The sequence below is a fragment of the Podarcis erhardii genome (genome assembly GCF_964252035.2).
Source record: "Podarcis erhardii genome assembly, chromosome: 11".
NCBI lineage: Eukaryota > Metazoa > Chordata > Lepidosauria > Squamata > Lacertidae > Podarcis > Podarcis erhardii.
The window spans coordinates 25438738-25456850 of NC_138501.1; the positions used below are offsets into that span (position 1 = coordinate 25438738).

At 40.2% G+C, this 18113-nt stretch overlaps 2 protein-coding genes and 1 long non-coding RNA gene across 7 annotated transcripts in view; 2 read left to right on the forward strand and 1 right to left on the reverse strand.

Annotated features, from left to right (window-relative positions):
* KIAA0825 overlaps nucleotides 1-7273 on the forward strand; it is a 186780-nt gene extending 179507 nt beyond the window's left edge. The window contains exons 21-22 of one of the 2 annotated variants that reach the window (XR_014161101.1): nucleotides 5015-6018; nucleotides 6067-7273. Coding sequence is in view for 1 of the 2 variants with exons in the window: in XM_081880321.1 (XP_081736447.1) it covers nucleotides 5015-5138 (124 nt within the window). In the remaining variant the exon portion in view is untranslated. Of the gene's footprint in view, nucleotides 1-5014 lie in introns of both variants that reach the window. The other variant, XM_081880321.1, reaches the window with a different exon arrangement.
* On the reverse strand, nucleotides 5484-12352 carry LOC309352250. The gene is made up of 2 exons (XR_014161195.1): nucleotides 12262-12352; nucleotides 5484-12109 (listed from the first exon to the last, which is right to left on the reverse strand). It is a non-coding gene; the product is annotated as an uncharacterized lncRNA (long non-coding RNA).
* A 1268-nt stretch (nucleotides 12353-13620) lies between these two features.
* The window catches only part of ARB2A (ARB2 cotranscriptional regulator A), a 204628-nt gene continuing 200135 nt past the window's right edge, over nucleotides 13621-18113 (forward strand). Inside the window, exon 1 of one of the 4 annotated variants that reach the window (XM_081880534.1) lies at nucleotides 13621-13807. The gene's annotated coding sequence lies outside the window, so the exon portion shown is untranslated. The remainder of the gene's footprint in view (nucleotides 13808-18113) is intronic. The other 3 variants (XM_081880536.1, XM_081880537.1, XM_081880535.1) reach the window with 3 other exon arrangements.

Here is an 18113-nt window from a genome sequence, read left to right on the forward strand (position 1 = left end):
AAGGGAGTCTTCAATAGGCACTGAAAAGAGGACACTTGTCCGATATGTAACGGGATGGAGTTTCACCACATGTCATGGGGAACAGATCTCCTGATAAGACAGTATCTGCAGGATGTCCTCTCTTGAAGAGTGCAGTGATTGGTAGCAGGATCCTTCAGAGCTCAGATTTTTGTCCAACCATTTTTACCCAAAGGACTGTATAGTTACAGCACTTTGTTTTATGCAGATCTACAAGGATAAGTGGGTCTTACAGCCCAGTTTGCATTTCTATTTTCTTTTTTTCTGGAGTTCAATCCATATAAATTGGGAATTTTTACTTCACTTCTTATTCAGTGGATTTTTCAAAAAAATACTTTTTAGTTCTCTTGACTATAATCTACGTCTGAAGAGAAGCTGATCTTTCAGATTGTTTACATACGGGAGGTTGCTGCAGAATTATTGCAAAGGCTTTCAGAAATTGTTGTTTTAGACAATAACCATATTTTAAATTATTGTTCCCAGTTAAACATTGAGTATTCTCCCCCGGAATGCAAGGGCCTTCTATTGCCGTTTCCAGAGAAGTTTTTGTCCTTGACCAGCTACATGACCCTTGATGTCCATGTTCATTTATCACTGTGTATTAAATTCTCATTCCATTGGAATCACAACACTGCTGAGTCTTCTGCTTGAGCACTTTGTGTGCCAATCTCTAGATTGGCAAGTTTGCAAACCATCCATATGAGTTTGCATCCGGAATCTACAAGAAGACAATGGTGTTGCTTATTTGTAGCTGTTGTTGTTCATATGGTCATGTATTCTGCCCTCCATTCTTACTGTAGAAGCTTGACCTCTATGCTGCGGCTCTAGCATGGTCAAGTAAGCATGGAATAGGTTGCATGTTCCATCTTGCTGAAACACATAGAGTGCTGAAAGTACATTTACTCTGAGAAGGGGGCAGGAGTGGTCCTTAACTCCAATGCTTCTGAAAGGTTCTGTGCTATAGCTTGCGTGTACGTATCCATAAACAAAGGACCACTCAAATAACAACAGTGCAGGGAAGAAGTAGCTCTATTGAACCCTTCCTGAGTTTTTCCAGGGTCAGCTCTCTTTCCTTACAAGGTATTGGTATTTTATATAAACATATAGAACAACCACCCCTAACCTGGGGCCCTCCATATGTTTTGGACTATAGCACCTATGAGCCCTTAACCATGTTTTGTTTTGTTTTAATAAATATTTTTATTAGTTTTCCAACACAATTGTACATTTTTCTCTATGTTTTAACAAATTAATCTTTTTTGACTTCCTTCCGCTTCTCTGGTAATCATCCATATTTACTCTTTGATACGCATTCCCTTCATTGTATTGCCATTTATCTTCCCTCCCCTTTCTATTTCTTTTTGACAATACATCTCAAACTTTTACAGTGCTTCTTGAAACCCCACTAGCGTTGTTTGCACATCACATACATTTTTCAGATAATCTACAAACTTTCCCCAATCTTCAATGAATTTTTGGTTTCGAACATATCTTATTTTCCCAGTCAATCTGTCCAGTTCCGCATAGTCCGTTAATTTCAATCTCCATTCTTGTATCGTCGGTACTTCCTCTTGTTTCCATTTCTGGGCCAATAAAATTCTTGCTGCTGTAACTGCATACTGGAAAAGTTTACAGTCTTTCCTTCTTATTTCAGCCCTTAACCATGTTGGCTGGGGCTGATGGGAACTGTAGTCCACAATATCTGAATACAATCAGGTTGAAGAAGGTTGATATAGATCATAATGCTATAAAAGCTGAGCTCATGTGAGTCCCATTAATATGAATGGAAGAGCTAAACATGTGCTTAAGACTCACCTATTGAAATTAATGTGACTTAAAAAAAGCTTAACTTTGGCTGGATCATACCTGTTGTTTGTGGCAAAATTATTTCCACCACACTCCTGTTAATTAAAGTTGTTGTGATAAATTTTTCATAGCATTTGCACAGCATGGTGGCTACTTTATTCATAAACAAGATATTCAATAATGGCACCGTGACATGATCCAAGCATCTCTAGTACCAATTTGGACAGCAGATTTAATTTAATTTAATCTTCAAAAATTCTAATTTAATCCTAAATAAAAATTGTGCCAGTTATAGATTTAAAAGACATCTAAAAGCCACATTGTTGTTAATTTGAAATAACACTGGTTGAAAGTTGGCTGTCTGACTGATGGAGACAGTATTTTAAAATGAATTCATTCATATTACTTGAACTGGTACATCACTAATTTTTTGCCAGCTGCTACTGCCAAAATAATGGTTATGCATTTTGGATATGCTAATAAAGGCATGTTCCATTCTGGACATCTCTTGAGTTATAAATGTTGAGTCCCATCTTCCATTTGAACATAGAAACATGCTTTTTATTCATTTTGGAGCAGTAATGATAATTTGTTCCCTTGACTCCTGCTGTACGTTATGCTTTTGGGTTACTTTAAACTCAATAATGCAATCACTTCTAAGAAACATGCAAGTTATATTTGATCCATTTCCAGTATTTCATATTCCTGTATGCATTGGTAAAACTGGGCACAAAATATGTGCATTTTAATTTTGGGAGGGAAAATGGGTCCAAATGTGATCTTGGGGACCAATATCAGCATAAGAGCTATCATTCAATAAAGGACGCTGAAAAGTAATTGGCCCTAATCCAGCTTCAGTTACAGGCAACTAGTCATGCATAACAATTGGTGGCCCTAGCTGCAGATGCACTTCCCCATTGGCATAAAAAGATGCATCCAGCCGCTTTAATGGGGCTCAGATGGGGATATGCATCCAGAAATGCACCATCAACAGGCACAGAAGGCTGTTTCTGCATATGGATCTCTCTTGCTGGGCGCAAGCAATACCTTTTAAGTGAATGAACAGATTTTCACATAAAGGGTGTCTTCAGCACACACTAGCAACCTATTTATATTTGTACCAAAATTAAGTGTTTTAGGTGCTCTCTCTAAGTCCTCTCTAGTTGCGTTATCCCTTAAAATTTAGTCTTATACTTGAAATGGGCAACAAATCATTTTGAAATACTTTCTGTTGCTCAAAATATCTGAGTCAACATTCAAGTAAAGGGTGCAATGCTTGTTATTAGGCTTGTTCTACATGACACATTATGGGACAGAAAATGAAGCCATCCAAATTTAGGATATTTGAGATGGTGGTAGAACAACGCATACCATTAATATGGCTGGATGCTTGAATCATTGTGCTATATCAAAAGGAAGAACCAAACGGCTACAATAGTAAAATAGAGAATCCATATTTTAGATTGAATAGTAGTATTGTAGAGGGGCAGCCTTGCTATATAATACACATTGGTATTCTAGGGAGTTGTAGATGGTAAAACAAGCTGGACAGTGGCTTGAGTGCTAGCTGCATATATCTCATTTGAAGGCCAACCAAGCACTGTTTAGAGTTCATAATTGAGTCTACAAATATGGGCAGAAAAAGGCCTCTCTTGCATCCTTGTCCAGCTGAGCTTTTCTGTGATGTCTGGAGTGTTGTTTTACCTACTGGAGGCCTCCTGTCCTGACCCATCTTTTTGAGGATGAAGTGGCTTGACTTTGTGGCAATTTAGATGTTACCATTAGTGTCCAGTGATAAACCTACTTCAATTTTGTGGGATCAGTTTTAGTTTATGCAACCTGAAGACACAGACAGGGGTGCTCGCAGGGATGCACCCAACCATTTGCACTCTGGATATGTGCCCATCATAACTGATACAATCAATGGGTTGACCAGGTATGTCTAAGGTTGGTGAACTGTTCTTTGCATGATGAGACAGTGCCTGCTGTCTTAAAGGAGGTGGGTTGTGTGGTTGCTACTGCAGCCTGTGGATACTCTTTGATCTATATTTGTCACTAGAGGCCTGAGTAGGTTCTGTGGCCTGGAATGCTTTTACCAGCTTCAGCTGGTACACCAGCTGTGACTATTGCTGGAACCAGGATAGCCTGACCATAGTGATCCATACATTGGTAACCTTAAGATTTGATTACTGTAACAAGCTTTATGCTGGGCTCCTCTTGCATCTGGTCCAGAAGCTGCAGCTGGTGCAGAATGCAGCTGCCAGACTGCTCATAGGAGCTGGCTACTGGCAACATGTTACTCCTATCCGGAGAGGACTGCACTGGTTGCAAATTTGCTACCAAGCCAAGTTCAAGATTTTTATGTAAATTCACAAAGCACTATTCAGCTTAGACCCAAAGTGCTATCTGATTTCTTTGATCACAGAGATTCTTTGAGGTGTGCTTCTTATAGTTTGGTTGTCCTTTACTAGGGACTTAGCCTTTATTGTGGTAGAGCCTGACCTGTGGAACTCACTGCTAGTGGATGATCAGCAGAAATCATGTATTCTATTATTAATTAATTAATTAATTAATTAAATTTGTATGCTGCCCTTCAGCTGAAGATCACAACATTAAAATACAAAATGAGACCACAAAATACATAGTAAAACAAAAGCAAACCACAAACATGATTAAAAGGCCTTATAATGTTAATATTTTAGTAATCATTTGGACATCTCCTGAAAACTATGTTATTCCAACAATGTGTCATGCTTTTAAAACATATTATTGCTGTCGCTTTGAAATTAGTGAGGTTGATGAAGTGTTTCATATTATGATGTATTTTATTTTTGTAAACTGCCATGTTCAGCCAGTATGCCTTGAATGCAGGAAGAAGCTTTTAAATAAGAAGTAAGTAATCCAGAGAATGCAATACACGCACAGATAAAAGTTTAATACATAGACTCCAAAGCACTGAACGGCCCATGACCTAGAAATACCATAATAATAAATCATTTCTACTGAGCGTGCAGAAATGTGTGTGGGAAAATTATATATCTTATGCAGTTAAGAATAATAAATTGGGTCCACTAAATACATGAAAGTCAGTTAAATAATTTTCGCCAGTATATTAGGCAAATATGTGTGGTATCAGCTTAATGAATTTGAAGAAATACAATAGTTTTTGGTGTGTGTTTTTAATTTTCAGATGGGAGATGAAGGAGGAAGAAACTCTAGAAGAGGAGGAAAAAGTGATGCTGAAGCACTTAAAAAAACTTTACCTCACAACAGCCTCTCGTGCCTCTGAAGATAAAGCAGAAGAGAGATCTTGACTCGAGTACTACTTGCATAAAGAACTGAGAATTGATGCTATTCCAAAGAAGTTCTGGGTGACATTTAATTGTGGTGCCCCAAGTTGTGCAATCAAAACTTTCCCTTCTTTCCCTCTCCCATGCAGGTTAGGGGTCCCTCTGGAGTAGACTGGAAGATGGAAGAGTAGGGAAGGGAATTCCCACACATTCAATGGCACAAAATTGGATCTTGCCCTCTGCATAATTTGTACAAAATTTGGTTTGTATGTTTGTATTTTCTAGGGAACATTTAAGAGCTATGTTTTGTTACCTGTTCTGTTGTTTGTTGGTGTACAGATATACCTTTGTAAGGAATATTTTTAAAAATTAACAATTTTAAAATATTTAAAATAACTGTAAACTTAAAAAATAAAACTGATAGATTACTAGCAAATGGATGGTAACCTGAAACTACCCAAAGTACTGGAGGCTTGAGCCAACAGATAAGTTACCATGTCAACATCAATGGACAGCTTAAATAAAAATTCAAGACCAGACTGTGCACATGACATGACATAAAACATAGAAGTCTTGTTTCATAATTTTGTAGAATGAGTGCAAAGTTATTAGAATCCTTATTAAGAATAGTTGCAATATCTAAAACATATTTTGATATCAAACACAATTTGGCAGTTTTAGGAGCTGACCACTCTATTGAGTTGCTGTATTAAAGTTGCAATCCTATGCATACATGCCTATGACTAAGCCTCATTTAACATACTGGGATTTACTTCTGAGTAAACCTGCACAGTGTTGCACATTTAGTATGCCTGCTGCTTGAGAATCTAGAAATCAAAGATTAATGTTAAAAACTTTTCCTTTGTCTCTTGTCCCAAGGAAATGGGAACTGCCTCCCAAAATAGTTGGGAGATGCAGGAACCTTTCTTTTTACATAGTGGAGTATTAGCAGAATGCAATTATTCTAGACTCTTCTCTCAAAATCTTGACAGTCTGATCTGATGCTCTTGTGTATGTAGCAGCAGTAGATGACAGATGAGTAGCTCTGGCTGACTTACTTAGCATAGGGTTTTGCTTTAGCACCTGCAACTTAAGCAGCAAAAATAGAATTGACCTGTATATCTCTTCCCTTATATTCACATTCAGATACAGTAGATATAAGGGTAAGTACCCAAGGAATATTAGAAGTATCTAATATCACAGTTCACTTTTTGTTTATACTTAATACTTCAGTATCTTTACATCTTATTATTGTAGAAAAGTCCTGTTTCTGTCCAAATCTCTCATTTGTAGAAGCACTAGCAGAATATTGGGAAGAATATCATCTCCTCCTCTGTACTTCCCTTTCTTCTGCCTTGACCCCTCACTCATCGGCATGAGTGCAAATATTTACAATAGTGTAAGAGGTAGAACTCTTGCTGTATTCAATCCCGGGGTCTGTGAGTTCCAGGGCGGCTTGCCTATCATACAGGAGCAACTGCATCTTGTTTAAGTAAAGAAGTACAATATTCAGGGCACTTCTCGGTGAAGAAACACCAGCAAAATAAAATAAGAATCTTGGTAAGTGAGAATGATGAAGAAATGTAGACTTGGTTGTTTGATGGAGATGATGTTGTTTGCCTTCAAAAAAATTTTTAATCCTCCAGTTCTATATTCAGGGAAATTGATTTAGGTTTGTCTTCAGGAAGGTGTTTAGGGCCATGTTTAGGCTCCATTATTTAAGTGACTACCCGTAATAGCAGGGTATAGTGATGCCATTTTCATTTTGCTCCTGACATTATTCGAACTCAGCTGTGTGCCCCTCTTGTGTAAACTAGTGCAATATAATCACTTTTTATATCACTTTTATTTTATTCAGTTCCTTTGTCCCATTTCTCATGAAACTAGAGTATCTTTTATTCTGAAACATGCTTGTGCTTAGTTTGTTTCAGTGCTTGGTGGTACTGCTGGAAGTGATTGTAACTTGAATAAGAACTGCAGTTATTTTATAACTTTTCTAATATAGCTCAAAGATTGAACGGGGGTGTCAAAGGTGATGTACAAAATACATGTACTTTTCTTTAATAGCTACTGTTCCTATAAACCCTATATGATCTCTCATTCCTTCCAAGGGCATTTTGTAGGCTCTATGGGCAATAAAACTATTGATTCTAGAACTACTCCAGATTGTGAGTGAATGTTCTTTAATACATTGCTCCACCCTCTCAGCAGTCCGAGGCCAAACATGGGCCCTGTTCCTTTCAATTAGTTTCCCTCTGGCAGAAACATTCGATTTTCTTCTCAGCTGGCAGACTCTTTACCAACATCCTTGATATTTAGCTCTTGTAAGTCCTACCAATGACAAAACTATGCTAAAAATTCATTTTATGGAAGTTCTGAAAATATTGCTTGATAGATGAAAACTGCCATTCCTAAATACAGGTAGAATAAATTTTAGGCGGAAAGGCAACTTCCACCTGAGAGGGAGTCAGAGGGGAAACCAGTTTCGGAAGCATGTAACTTTTAAGAAAACAAAATGGAGCATGAACAGGACAGCACTGCCACTCTGGTGATACTGCAGTGCATAGATGCAAAGTGTCTTGTGCCACCACTTGTGCTATGATGTGGCAGATTTTAGCAACAGGATTGCAGTAAACCAACTATTTTAAGACAGGTTGTATACTGCTTGCACAGGTCCTTCAATGCATGTAATCATGTTTCATCCAACCTAGAGCCCGATTATTGCTTTTTCTCCATTTGTCCTATTCAGAGCCTGTGCACTGGCTTATACAGATGGCCCCTTAACATATCATGGGCAACTAAAATTCCTTGGAAACGGAGATCTCAGAAGTACCTCACCATAGAAATATTTCCAAAATTTGGGAAATTACAGTCATGCAAAAATCAATTATTCGTTCCAAGAGCAATCAAGACACATCTTTGATTGCTTTGCATATCCGCCAGCCAATTGATCTAGAATTTCTTTAAATCCACAGAAATTTGTTTTAAAATTACCCTGTGCACCCAGCAGCTGCTGCAGCTTTTATTGAGTGAATGTAGGGAAAGTGTCAAAATTGGTAATGTGGGAAGCAACCCTTTAACATTTTTTTAGTAAACGCAAAATTAATGTGGATATTTATTTCCCTTTTATTCTTGACAGAATAATATTGAAACAGGGTCAGTTACAACACATATTTCCATCCTCTACTACTTCTTCCAATTTCCAATTACTTCTTCAAAATAATCACAAAATGATTAAGTAAAAAATAGATATTAATTACAGACTTAAGACTTGCTGTTGGTCACTCACTCCTGCTCTCTAGCAAGGTCACAAAATGAATATTAAACAAACAAACAAACAAACAAACAAATATTCCTCCAATTAGTAAACACTCCTTATTGCTTCTGTAGCCTTCAAGGAAACAGCTCTGAGCATGCTCAGAACTAACATATGGTTCTGATAGCATTAGCCTATCACATAGGACTGTTTTGAAGCTGCCCTAAATCCTCATATAACTGCTAGTGGCTGTACTGAACAGGCCTCAAAACAACAGATGGAATGAGAGATTTCCTACCAGGGCTGACTTTCCAGTAGCCCTATCAGTCACATGATTTTTCTGTTTAGAGACGGATGGGAGAGACCTCATTGCCATAGCTATACTGTTACGACTGGCTGAGTGGCTCGGAGAGCTGATTGGTCAGCGTGATCAGGAGATTAACAGAAATGCCTCTTAAATTCAAGGAAATATAAAATGTGTGTGGGACAGGAAAGTGTGGCTTTGAAAATTTGAGGATTTTTTTTAAAAATTGCTTGACATTTTCAGTAGGAAGGTTGGGTCCCAATAGACACAGCAGACCAGTCTCCACTGGGGTTGATTAGAGACACACATATACCTAGAACAGAACAATGTTTTGGTTACCATAGAAAATCTGGGCATATGGAATTTGCGTGTAGAATTTGGTGAATTTCCTTTTTACAAAAGAAAAAGAAAAAGCTCAACAACCTCAGGCTAAACTAAAAAAAAGGCTCAACAACCTTTGTGTCCAGATATGACAACCCTACATCATCAGTATTCCAAAGGCTGAGCTAGATAGAAAAACTACAGGGCCATGGAAAATAGTTGAGTACAAAAGAAGGAAGAGTTTGATCAAAACCTTTGACATGCGTAGTTCATATAGTTTTGCTGTTTCCTCTGAGGATTAAAATGCACAAGACAAAATATACTGTTTGTAATTTCTAAGATGTTATTTCCTGAAAATCTTACATAGAAATGCTGGGTTACATCTCATTAGTTTTGAGAACTGTATTGTTCATGTTGAGTTGGTTCCAGAACTTGCAGTACTCGTCTTTCTGAAATCCAGCTATGTGTAGTCAGCTCTATCACATTACTTTTTAAAGGCATAATAGTAGCAGTCATAACAACAGAAGCGCATAGTATTTATATACCGCAATTTAATACTTCAAAGTGATTCAAATACATTATCTCAAAATGTCTTGTGGGGAGCCCCCTAGTGTCAAAATTTGTAATGTGGGAAACAACCCTTTAATATTTTTTTTAGTAAATGCAAAATTAATGTGGATATTTATTTCCCTTTTATTCTTGACAGAATAATATTGAACCCAAAATAAATGAGCTGTTCCTGAATTCGAAAAGATTATTTTATGTTCTCTTGGCAGTCTGCACTTCAATGTGAACAAAGAAATAGCCCTTTTGGGCACAGATCAAGTACTGAGTGCAAATGAAAATCCATCCCATACAAACATTATCATGACACATGGAGGCTGAGAACCTAATTCTGGGAAATGTGATCGCTGCCTGCAAAGTGCTGGTTGCAACCAAGTGCATAACTGAAAGCTGAGGGCATTCTTTGTCTTGCATGATCAGACTTCAAGAACACAGGGGCAATTACGCATGCACTCCTAAGGCAATGGGAATATTACAGCTTTAACCGAACCTACTGGTGATTTAACTACTGCTTGCAAGACCTGCCTTGTTTGATTTTAATAGTCATCTAGCATCCACATGCAATCCCACTTTAGAGGATCACCCAGCAGCTGCTTTTTCTTACTGACAAAAAGAATATATGGAAAGTCACACAAGTGCAGGGTTAATATCCTGCATAAAAAACCTGAACAAATAAGGAAAGAAGTGTGATAATTCCAACATGTTTTGAATAATACACTTTGGGAGATCAGCTACAACTCTTCCCCTGTTAAAATTCAAAAGAAGGCAGGAAATAACCTTTCTCTACAAAGACTTCCAGGAGATTGGCATTGGTTGATGAAGGTAAGTGGTACTCAGATTGCCCTGGGACTATCACATGTCATTTCCTGTCATTCAGATAGATTATGCTTGATATTATTAAAATATCAGCGCCCTTCATTTTTTCATGACTGGTGGTACAACCCTTGTTCTTCATGCTCTTTGTATTTTATTCTTTTAAAAAATCTATTATCTTTGAAGATAACAAAAAGAACTTTTTTTAAAGCATGTAATTCAGAAGAGCAAAGATATAATATTTTTAGATGGTTTGGAATCATCCAGAAGACGAGGACAGATTGAGGTATGCCCTTAGCTACTTGGTCATTATGAATTCAGCTATGTCTTCATCCAGATAAGTTGTAAAATAAAATAAAAACCCCATGCAAAGCAAATACTCTACTGCTGAGCTGCAAGCCTTCCCCATAAAGGGGAACTGGAGACTGGAGAAAAGGAGGAGTATGGGAGTGTCAGCTAGGCAAGTAACCACACACACAACTACAGACAAAACATTAAACTTATCCAAACATTCCAAACATTGTATCAAGGGGAGGAAATACATAAATGAACAATGAGTCCTTGTTACACACTTTGGAAAGAATATATCAATAAATGCCAAGCATAAAGGATTGATTACATCAGCAGACTTGCAAAGTTAACAACAGCCTTCTGTAAACCTTGGAGGGAGTCAATGACATGATATATAAAGAAAGAAAATCTGAAATATCAAGATAAGGTTCAGGATAACAAAAAGAAGTTGGTGTACGTTCTGGTGAGGAATTAATGAAAGAAATCAAGGGAAACAGTTGATCATAAAATTTATCTCCAGTAATGCTGCCTCTGAGCACTGTACCATCTTGTGCTAGTTCGTCTACAAGTGTAACCTTCTAAACTCTATTGTACCAGTTTCCCAAAGTTAGCAAATGATCCCTTCTCCATAAGAAGGCAATCTCCATCAAGCTGCTACAAGGAAATGGATTATTAATGCCTTAAATTTCTTTCTTTGCTCCTTGAAATAAGGTCAAGCCTGTAATATTCAGAATTTTAGAAATCATGTAGAACACACTGTCCCAAAACCAAATGGGTTATTATGTTAAAGTGACTTGCTTTAGGGCAATGTAGTTTTCATCAACTCCTCCCCCAAAGATGTCCCGTATGTCATTGAAATTAAATAAGGTATTCCTTTGAATAAACTTCAGAAGTTCCCATGACGTCAGTTCTATATGTTCTGTTACCTGCTTATACGTATCAGGTGGAGCACCGGATTTCTAAGTCTATAAAATCAGTCACTTAACTCAAAGCACACATCAAATCCAAGTTGCACTGAACTTATTTTTAGCCCACAGATTTCAGCAATGTACAAGGAGAATAAAGAAAAATCCATAGGGTATGCATAGCAAAAGGTAGATTATTTATTTTGGCATCTTCTCCAAATCCATATTACAGTGTGAATATGTATGTGTGTTAGATTACTCTCTAGCTTGCCACATCTTTAACTAATAAAGTTATTAGTATAATTTAGTCTGGCCAATTGGGAAGAATTCACAGTGACATCTTTTGCTGCACCAGGCTAAGACTGAATATGAAGAAAATTATTTAATTAACTGCATGACTTCAGTATCTGTCAGGTGTTTCCCTCCCCATCCACTACTCGGTTCACCATCTAGCTGGCATTGGCCCTACCAAAAGGTTATGGCACATCTAGGGGGTGGGCCTGCAAGTGAGGAGACACTGGGTAGGCTGTGGCACTGATGCCTACCTGAAAGTGGCCCAAGGCCCATTGGTAGGTTATGGACCACTGTTTGGGAAGCAGTGCCTTACTTGGTCAGGAACAACAAATGATCACAGGTAGGGACCCACAGGCAAGGGCTTCAACGCCAGACACTTACTGAGCCCCAGAGCCTGGCAAAGGACTCAACAGTGGGCCAATTTCCCACTGTCCAGCAGGAGAAGTACATTGTGGCAGAAGAAGTAACACTGCAACAATGCTACATTACCACCTCAGGTATCTCCTTCAAGGGTAAAGGGGAGGTGCATTGTTTCTGGGGCAACAGAAGAAGAGGTCTGCTGGAGCCATCTAGTTCAGCATCCTGTTCTCACACTTGACCAACCACACTTGCCCCATTTGTGATTCCCAGCATCTGGTATATAGAGACATATTGCCTCTGACAGTGGATATAGGACATCACTTTTTAACAGCATTCAATATGAATTGTGTGAAATGCTTTTTAGTGTCTTGAATCTTCAAACATTCAACTTCATTGGATGGCCATGAATTCTAGTATTACAGGAGATAAAAACTTTTATTTAGCCACTTTCTTCACATCATGCATAATTTTATACACTATCATCTCCCTCCCCACCCCTTACTCACCATTTTTCTAAACTAAAGAGCCTGAAATGTAGTTGCTTCAAACCCTTGATTGTTTTGGTTGCCCTTTTCTGAAACTTTTCCAGTTCTACATGCTTTTTGCAGTGACGCAGCCAGAACTGTACACAATATTCTGTGTGTGGTCTCACTATAGATGACATTAAGATGTTGGCAGATTTATTTTCAATCCCTTTCCTAATGATCCCTAACATGGAAACCACTACTTTTCCACAGTAGTTGTTAAAACTGGGGAATATATTGGTTTGGAGTTTGTATTGCGATAACTGTTTCATAATATTTGACCTGGCAATATATCACGACATGTATGAAGGCTGAGCGATATCTGGTTTTTAACATCGCAATACATCACCAGCTAAACATTGCAATCTACCACAATGTCCAAAATAAGAATGAAACAATGCAGAGGGGAACAGGACAGTGTCCTGGCAACTGCTACTACTTAGGGATGACGCTATTATCAATCGCCACACGGTCACTTTCATCAGCAGGCAAGCCAAAATGCATCCAGGCAGGTTTGTTTGGGGCTTCAAGCAACGGATCTGATTGCTTTGGCTAATCGTACTGAGGTGGAACTTCCTTCAACTGAGGGCAGAAGAGAAGCTACGGGCGGCTTCGCCGGCTCTTACTGAGCAGACTCCGAGGGGAGCTGCGCATGCTCACTGTTGACCCAGCGTATTATCTTGCTGACGCCTCGGCGCGCTCTCTCTCGATCCGGACTTGACAGCGACTTCTCTGAGCGCAGGAAGCGGGTGGGCGGGCAGGAAGGAAGCCCCTCCCCTGCCTTCCTTTTGTCCCTTAGTTCGATTGCGCGTGGGTTGTGTGTGACGTCATTCCCCCGGGCCCGGAAGTGGAACTCTCGAAATTCGCCTCTCGTCTGTGGAGCTGAGGGGAAAGGAAAGGGCGGGAAAAAGGGGGAAGGCAAAGCAAGGAAACGAGGGCGGGACAACCCTCCCTCCCCCCACCATTACAAAACAGTGAGGCGAGAAGCGGCGGCGCGTCTCCCGGTAACAAGCCTTGGCCACGCCCCCTCCCCTCCCCTCCACCGGGAAGGGCGGCAGCAGGTACGTTGCAGCCGTTGCGCCGAGGTCTGCGCGCGCCAACGGCCGCCCCTTCCCTCGCTCCTTCCCCCCACCCCCGCTGAGGAGAATGGCAGAGGCTCACCTCACCCCCCCCCCTCCTTCAGGTGTTGTGCGTGTGTCCGTGTGTGAAAGAGAGAGGACTGAGGGGTGGAGGCGGCGGAGGGGAAGCCGCCTCCCTTCCGCCGCGGGCTGCGTGGCCTTCAGCCGAGGGTGCGAGCTGCGCCTGACCACAGGCGGCGGGGGCGCCGTCCTCTTCCCTTCCAGCCTCTGAGGTGGCGGCAGCTCGCGTGTCCACCTCGGGCGGAGCGCCGCTGCCTTTGAGCGGTAGCTGCCCTCGCTCTTGTTCTTCCTCCTGGTTGGCTGGTGCGACCAGGAAGTACAAGGTGGCCGCCGCGTCAGAAATCACAGGAGTCCCTTTTCCTTTCAAGCTGCTTCGCCCACGTTGTTTCCTGGCTCTGGCGCTCTGCTCTGGGGCGGGGAGAATTGGGCTTGTCGCTCAGAGAAAAAAGATCGCCAGGACCTTGGCCCCGGGAAGAGGGAGGGAGAGGGATGGCAGGAGCCTGTCACTGGCCTCTTTTAAAAAATGTGTTCCTCTTCACATTTGGCATATAGTCCGTGTTTGCTGCTCAGCCGAGTGCCTTAAATGTATGCATAACAATCAGGACCTCGCTGCGCTGTGATCTTTTGCTGTTGTCACTTTTACCAGGCAGCAGCTGGATTCCCCACACTATATCCTTCCCCCATGGGAATTCCTTTTTTCACCTGACAGTATGTAAATGCTGAGTCATCTTTTATTTCTTTTCCCAAACTTGGCTTGCATGTAAAAACATAAATAATTGTCGTATAAATGAAATTAAAACGTTCACCTGGTACGTTTCTGATTGCTAGATTAGTCGTTTGAGCTCTGTCCAAATTTTTCTAGCTGGTTTGGCTAGGTTATGTAGTATTGCTTAGCAACATGTGAGTTGCAGGTCTTTTGTGTTTCCCACAGTCTTGACTTTTTCTTGGGGGGTGGCAAAGACTGCTAGCTTTTGGAAAGGTTGTGGCCAGAAATGTAGAGGCATTGCAAAGCTGACTTAAAAGGTTAGAGACTTGAAACAGGAGTCTGAGCAACAAATAACAGTCCTGTAGAACATAAGGGGGGGGGGGTTGTATGCCAGGGCTGTGAGGGTATTTTTCACAGATGTCTGGACTTGCCACAGAAAATTGAGGCTGAGAAATGTACTCAGGCAAGCTTGCATAAAATAAATGCTGCACTTGGTCATTGTTGTTTTTGCATACACACACACGCCCTTCATTATATCAGATTTCAGACTGGTGTGCAGCATAAACGCAAAACTCACAACAAATGAGATCAACGTTTTAAACAGTCTGGACCATGCTAGATTAAATCAGTAAAATTAAATAAATTATTTGCAAGGTTGAGGTATTAATATCAGTATTTACTAGCAGCTGTTACCTTTTAATATATTGCTGCCTACTGCTTCTGAGCTCCCTCACCCAAGTTCATTGCATTTACATTGTTTGATGTCAAAGAGTTTGTATACATGCTTAACTGCTGTCTGTTGAGAGGGAATGTGAAGATATTAACTAAAATAGTGCAGATACTTGAAAGCAAGTCAGGTATTTATAATGGTCAACTGACTAATAAGATAAAATTAAAAGTATAAAATATAAAATCACAGTTGCAATAAAAGCAAGCTAATATTGACTGTTTTGTGGTGTATTTTTCTGACCCCATTAAGAAAACTGCAAGAAAACTGCCGTGGGTTAGAGGAATAAGGTTTCTTCTAATCTATTGGCACACAACACATTTTCTTAACCCAGGGGTCTGCAACCCGCGGCTCCAGAGCCGCATGTGGCTCTTTTACACCTTTGCTGCGGCTCCGGGGCGGATACTAGCGAGGGGAGGAGGCGCATTGTGCGCCCCGACACTCCCCACAGTGGTGGGCGCTGTACTGGCTGTGACGTTGCATGGGGGCGGTGCGTGCATTAGTCATGCACCGTCCCGACGTCACTTTCCCGCCCGCCCGCCCACTACATTGTAAGGGACATGTATGCTGGTCACTGTTTTGAAGGGGAGTGAAGAACACACACACACAAAAAGGTAACTTGTTAATTTAACGTTTATTTCTATGAGGAGGAGTAATTCTGAGGGGTCAAACAAAGAAATAATAAAAAAGTGACAAAAAAGTTATTTTTATAATGACGAGTTTTGCGGCTCCCAGTTTTTTTTCCCTTCAGAAACAGGTCCAAGTGGCTCTTTTTGTCTTAAAGGTTGCAGACCCCTGTCTTAACCTTTCCCTGACCTATGACAAAACAATTGGGTGTTTTACTACCCCAATCTGCTAACATTGACTGGTGTAGTAAACACACACCCCAAGGACAAAATTCATTTTATGCTACAAATGGTTTTTTGTTTCCAGAAGGAAAATGGTATGTGGTTAGTGGCTGAAATTTAGGGACCTAAAGGTGAGAATTTCTGTCAGTATCCTAGAAGAAATACCCTGTAGGTCTACTTAATGTGTGAATTGTACAATGAAAGGTGTGCTGTGGGAGGCCCACAAATTGGATGAATGAGAAAGAATTTAAAGGTTGGAAAAGGAGCTGATATAGTTGAGACAAAAATGTGGAAGGCTAGGGTGCAAATTCTGAAGCTAATGTTGATCATCATGATCCTGCTCTGCTATAGGATCTCAAGCTTTAGCTAACCAAGTGTTGAGGCCTAGCACAGTCAGCTGTGGCCAGAAGGGGAGAGCCCTACAGCTTTGTGTCACGGATATTGTGGGACTGGAGATGGACAGAGTCAAGGAAGAGTGGGAGTGTGTAAAAGATGGAAAAATAAGGTTAGAAGAAAGTGGCTGTAAATGGAAGTTCATATTGGATATTTCCAGTCTTACGGAAGAAGCTGGCAAAAGCTGTGGGATGAATGCAGGTTTAAAAGGTGAGCAAGATTAAGGATATGAGCTGGGGATTACTTCAGGAAGAGAATCGAAACCCTGCAGACTTGGGCTTAGGTATATATGCATGGCATCACAATCATTCCTGTTCGGTTAAGACATTGCTCTTAGAGCACAGGCACATTCTGTTCCATTGGAAGGTGCCGTCCTGCTCAGCTTGCAGATAGTATTGTATCTTTTTTCTCAATTAAAAAAAGTATTTTAGCTTTTATGGAGCGGCTCAAAGAACTTTTGGATAAAACAGATTATCTAGATTGCTTCCAGTCTGGCTTGTGACTTGGGTTAGGCATAGAAACTTTCTTGATCACCTTTGGTTATGTTCTGTGCCAGGAGATGGATAAAGGAAATGTGACCCTATTTTCTTGACTCTTCAACTGACTCTAGTATCCTTCTAGACCATCTTGAGGGGAGGGGAATTGGAGTACAGTGTTGATGTGTATCTGCTCATTCCTGCAGATAGGACTCAGAAGGTGGCTGCTGGGGAATGGCTGCTGTTCCCCTTGGTTTATGGAGTTTGGCAAGGTTAAGGTTAAGTTTTGTGCCCATGCTACAAGAAAAGGTCTAGAGATTTAAATACAATCTCATCATGATGCTTATGACACCCAGCTCTCTCTCTAATTTTCACTTGATTCTAAAGAGGCAGATGGTAGATGTGAAAGCCTGGAAAAGGTGGAGTAAGCTGCATCTTAATCTAGACAAAACAGAAGTACTACTGGTGGTGAGACCATCTGATTTCAGTTTGGATTTACAGACTCTCTTGGAAATTGCAATTTGTACAAAATGCTACATCTAGGTTACTGATGGTTGCTAGGTGCTTTAATTGCCATATAGTGGATTTCCCATGACTTATATTAGTTGGTAGTTTGTTTCAGGGTTCAATTCAAGGTACTGGTATTAAACTTTAAAGCAAAACATCTTGGGACTTGGACATCTTTCCCCTTATGTTACTTTCAGCATGCTTTGATCATCATCTGAGGCCTACAGTGGTACCCCGGGTTACAGACGCTTCAGGTTACAGACACCACTAACCCAGAAATAATAATAATAATAATAATAATAATAATAATAATAATAATAATAAAATTTTATTTATACCCTGCCCTCCCCAGCCAAGGCCGGGCTCAGAGCGGCTTACAAGCAATAATAAAAACAAGATGAATGATTACAACTTAAAAACAAAAATAAAATACAACATTAAAATAATGGAACATTAAAATATTAAAATGTAGCCTCATCGCAGGAAGAGAAGGAAAAGAAAAAAGAAAGAGAGGGAGGGAGGGAATCAAATTGGCTCCAAGCCAAAGGCCAGGTGGAACAACTCTGTCTTA